Here is a 4,625-nt window from a genome sequence, read left to right as displayed (position 1 = left end):
TGAGTTAGGACCTCGGGAAACAGAATGGAGGCTGGTGACAGGGAGAAGCTGGAAGCCGGAGAGGAGGGTCAGACCCGGAGGGGAAGTGAGAGTCTGAGTAGGTGTCCAGGGTTGAGGGCGGAGCCCATCTGCATTGTCGCGGAGACTCAGGGCAGGCGCGTGTGTTGAGAAGGAAGTCAGAAGAGAGGGGCTGTGTGTGGGGAGGTTTGTGAGAACAGACGCCAAAGACCCACTTTCTGAGAGAAAGAAAGAACATCTGCACATAAGATGCTGTTGTTGCAACTGGTCTTGCTCACGGTTCTTGTCCCAGGTGGTGACAGTGACGATGGTGAGGACGGTGGCCCTGCTCAGAGAGTGTATATGTGTGTGATGTGTGTACATGTGTGCATGCAAATGCATACATGCGCATGCACACATGTATCATGTGCTCATGTGTCACGTGTGCATGTTTGTGCCTGCACGCGTGTGATGTGCAAACATTTGTGTGTCAGTGTGTGTGAACATGTGTGTCATATGTGTGCTGTGCCTGCATGTGTGTTATAAATGTGTGCTTTTAGAGGCCCATGTGTGCATCTCTCTGTCTGCATGTGTGCACGTGTGCATCATTTGTGTTCACGTGCTTGTGTGCCTACATGTGTGCAAGTATGTATGAGTGTGTGCGCATAGGTGCCTGTGTTTGTTTCTCTGCATGTATCTGCATGTGTGTCTGTATGTGTGCAAGTCTGTGCGTGACATGTGTGCACAACTGCTTGTGTGTCTGTATGGTTGTGTTTTAATAGGCGTATGTGTGTATTTGTGTGTGAAGGTGTGCATGTGTATCTGTGTATGTCAGTTTGTGCAAGACTGTGTAATGTAAGTTTGCATGGGTGTGTCACTGTGCACACTCGCCTGTGTGTGCACTCATGGTGTGGGTTCTCCAGCACATATCTGGGGAATGAGTATGTCCACCCGGTTCCTTTCTACACATCCCTGACCCCAGGGCCCTGTTCTCTGCTGAATGATGGTTTCAGAATGATGGGCTCAGTGCTTTGGGCAACACGTGTCTCCTGAGAGAACTATGGCTCCCTGTCCTCCCGATTTCAGTGCCCCTCGCTGGCACCTTTTTCTGATTCTCTCTTCTTTGCAATGCCTCCCTCACTCTATCTGTTCTGACACAGACTTCCAGGGGCCGAACTCCTTCCGAATCATCCTGACAACATCTTTTTACAACCGTTCCTGGACACAAAACCTTGGCTCAGCTTGGCTGGATGAGCTTCAGACTCATGGCTGGGACAGCAAGACCGGTAGTCTCATACACCTGCGACCTTGGTCCAAGGGCAACTTCAGCAACAGGGAGCTGATGGAACAGGAAAGGTCATTACATGCAGCATCCATTGCATTTCCTCTGATATTTCAGAACCACGTCAGTCAATGGCAGCTTGAATGTGAGCTCGGGTCCCTCAGGGCAGGTGGGATGGAGGTGGCCGGTGTGTGTCGCCTTGCGTTCTTTCTTCCTCCAGGAAAGAGCCTCCCCTGGCTGAACCTCTCAACTCCCCTTCATAAAACGGAATCATGCCTGTGTGTTCAGGAGGCAGAAGCCAGACCCCGAACTTGAAAAGCTTCACGCCTTCTGCTATTTCCCCTCTGCTCCTTGACCTCAGGCTGTGATCTCCTGTCTCTCACCAGAGTCTCCCATGACCACCCCATTCCCTGGCCTCCAGCCAGAGACTCTCCTCTCCTTCACTCTGTGACTGATCCTCAAATTGTGCTTTACTCCTCATTGAGTCCTCTCATCAACATCTGTCCATGTGTTCCCTGTACCCACTACCCCCCCTCACCCTGGATGGTTTTATCACAGCTCTCCTGCTGAGCCCTCTCCTGTTCTCTGCCCACAGCCTTCCGGTCTCTCCTCCAACAGTTGTTCCTTCCTCAGTCATTCACCTCTTCCTCTGCTGCAGTGACCACCACTTCCCCTCTGTGTGAGCCTCCACTTAAACCAAACTTTGCTCCATTCCTTCCAATACCCTCAACTTCTCCCTCTGCTTCCTCTGTTATTGGCTTCTACTTACCTCATTTCATCTCTTTCCCTCCCCATTTCCTATAACTTACAGTCTCTTTTGCCAGATCCTTTTCAGGTACAGCTGGTCAAAAGCTGTGTGCTGCCCTTTGGAGAGGCACCAGTAGGATTTGTGTGGATTGCGTATCAAGGATCAGATCTCGTGAGCTTCCAGAACACGTCATGGTGGCCATCTCCAAAGGGAGGAAGGAGAGCTCAGCAGGTCTCCAAACTATTCAATCAGTACCATGTTGTCAACTTACGAATACAAGCACATGTTAATATCATCTGCCCCCGTTTCCTCTTGGGTCTACTTGATGCAGGGAAGGCAGATCTTCAGCGGCAAGGTCAGTCCTGCTCCCTCCCTCCAAGCTTTCTTTCTGCACTCAGAAACTTGCAACATTTCCTCAAACTCAGGGAGAAAAGGGGCCAAGAGGGAGAGGGCTGATGGTGGTGGGTTTCTAGAGGTGGAAAGATGTGTGTATCTAAAGCGATGTGAGGATCTTCCCTCTCAGTCTGAGAATTCCTGTCCTGTCTCTGCAGTGAGGCCAGAAGCCTGGCTGTCCACTGGCCCCAGTCAGGGGCCTGGCCATCTGCTCCTTGTGTGCCATGTCTCTGGCTTCTACCCAAAGCCAGTGTGGGTGACGTGGATGCGGGGTGACCAGGAGCAACAGGGCACCCGGCGAGGCGACGTCTTGCCCCATGCTGATGGGACATGGTATCTTCAGACGTCCTTGGATGTGGAAGCCAGGGAGGCAGCCGGCCTGTCTTGCCGAGTGAGACACAGCAGTCTAGAAGGCCAGGATATTGTCCTCTACTGGGGTGAGAAAGGGCTGGTGCCCAGCAAGGAAAGGGTGGTCCTCCAGCAGTGCAGGAGAGACAGATACAAAGTTGGGATTCTAGGGACTCCAGATCATAAAGGACTAAAATTTAGTGACCTAAGAAATGGAGAGCTGGGTGTGAGGGTCCTGTAGATGTAGCAGGAAGCAGAGGGTTGGTTGAAGGATCCATCTGTGAGCAGGGATGGGAGAGGAGAAAGAGGAAGGGTGGTTGGTGAAGCAGAGGGTGACAGGAGAAAAAGGACCAGGAAGGTGCAGTTGAACCCAAGATGGATGGGAATTGACACCCTCTGCGTACCAAACCAACAGAGCAACACCACCCTGTGAGCTTGGTCTTCCTGGCAGTGATCGTGCCCCTGGTGCTTCTGGCAGGTCTTGCATTCTGGCTCTGGAAGCGCTGGTAAGACTCTGGAACCATATTTCTGCTCTTTCCCAACTGTGTCTTTCCCCTTGTGTCTGTCCTCACCTTTCCTCCTCTCAGTGCTCCTTCTCCTGCAGTCCTCACCTCCACCTGCTGCAGAGCATTTCCAATCTGTTCCTCCTAGGAAATCACACTGGAGACCTCAGTGCACTGGCCTCCCTTTGGAGAGAGATCCCAGCAGCCCAGGACCAGGACGTCCCTAAACCCATCTCAGCAGTGATGGACCAGCAAGTCCCTATGTGCAGCTTTTGTCTGTCCTTTCTGCTCAGGCATCAGTTGTCAGTATAAGCTGAGTGTCGTTTAACAGGAACTCTTGTTCTGACCTGAGTCTCAGACTTAAATCTCAAAATTATCTTAGAGTAAAATGAAGTCTGAGGACTTCCATGGGTCACAGGCATCTTGTGTCACTTCCTCCCACGCACCTTCTCTGATCTGCATAGTGGAAGCAGTCTCTGCTTGGTGGGAATTTCCACCACTTTAACCTGCACTGTGGATAATCTACACCCAGTTCCTATCCATTTTTGCCCTGCATTTAGGTCCCTTTTCCCTTCTAATTCCTAGGTCTCTTGAGTGCAAAGGCCACGTCTTTCTAATATTTGTATCCTTGGCAAGGAGTCTCGCCAGCATGGAATATGTCCTCAATAAAAGTCTGCGTTGAATTTATGCCAATTTCATAGTTTTTTCTTCTTTCGCCTCCTGTGGTGTTTGTAGTAGTTGAGACATTTGATGTTCTTGTCAAAAGTCTTTTCACTTTGCCTGGAGACTTGATACTGTTATGGTTCCTTGGTAACATCTCTGAGCCTCTGAGGAGAGTACAGTTTTGTCTGTGGATATTTCTATTATTTAAACACAGACACCTGTTGGAGTGGACCTGTTGTGGATAAAAGGAGGAGGGCAGATGCAGGTCCTGGCTGTTTGAGGCCCTCAGGACAGCAGCAGAGACATCACCTTGGGGCTTGTTGGCAATATAGGGTCTTGGCCTCAGCTGAGGTTCACTGAATCACAATGTGCATTTTAGCAAAACCAGCAGGGGATCCACAGGTGCATAAATGTGGTGCCTGAGAGGTAGCAGTGCAAGTGTCTCCCTGGAGGGTAACGAGATGATCTTGAAAACAGAAGAATACCTGCTCCTGGGGGAAATACGGGGTTCAGTTTTTGGAGCCTCTGCTCAGAACAGTTGCCATCTGATGAATACACAGCCTTATTTCATGTGTGTTTTTGTTTTAAGACATCTTATATATACACATGTATATCCCAGTAATTTATCGTATGTTGTATTTCCCTATATTGAAATACCACCTCAGAAGTATATAACATTTCCAGGTTTGGT

The 4,625-nt window shown here is 50.1% G+C and overlaps 1 protein-coding gene across 1 annotated transcript; it reads left to right on the top strand.

Annotated features, from left to right (window-relative positions):
- Positions 1-267: 267 nt before the first annotated feature.
- LOC125155420 (T-cell surface glycoprotein CD1a-like) lies at positions 268-3,511 on the top strand. Its single transcript, XM_047840741.1, has 6 exons — positions 268-328; positions 1,158-1,424; positions 2,104-2,382; positions 2,579-2,857; positions 3,184-3,274; positions 3,420-3,511. The coding sequence occupies exons 1-6, from the start codon at positions 268-270 to the stop codon at positions 3,496-3,498; spliced, it is 1,056 nt and encodes a 351-aa protein (XP_047696697.1). The 3' UTR covers positions 3,499-3,511.
- The last annotated feature ends 1,114 nt before the right edge of the window (positions 3,512-4,625 follow it).

Source organism: Prionailurus viverrinus, chromosome F1 (assembly GCF_022837055.1).
Source record: "Prionailurus viverrinus isolate Anna chromosome F1, UM_Priviv_1.0, whole genome shotgun sequence".
Taxonomy (NCBI): domain Eukaryota; kingdom Metazoa; phylum Chordata; class Mammalia; order Carnivora; family Felidae; genus Prionailurus; species Prionailurus viverrinus.
This window is presented reverse-complemented; position numbering and strand designations above follow the sequence as displayed.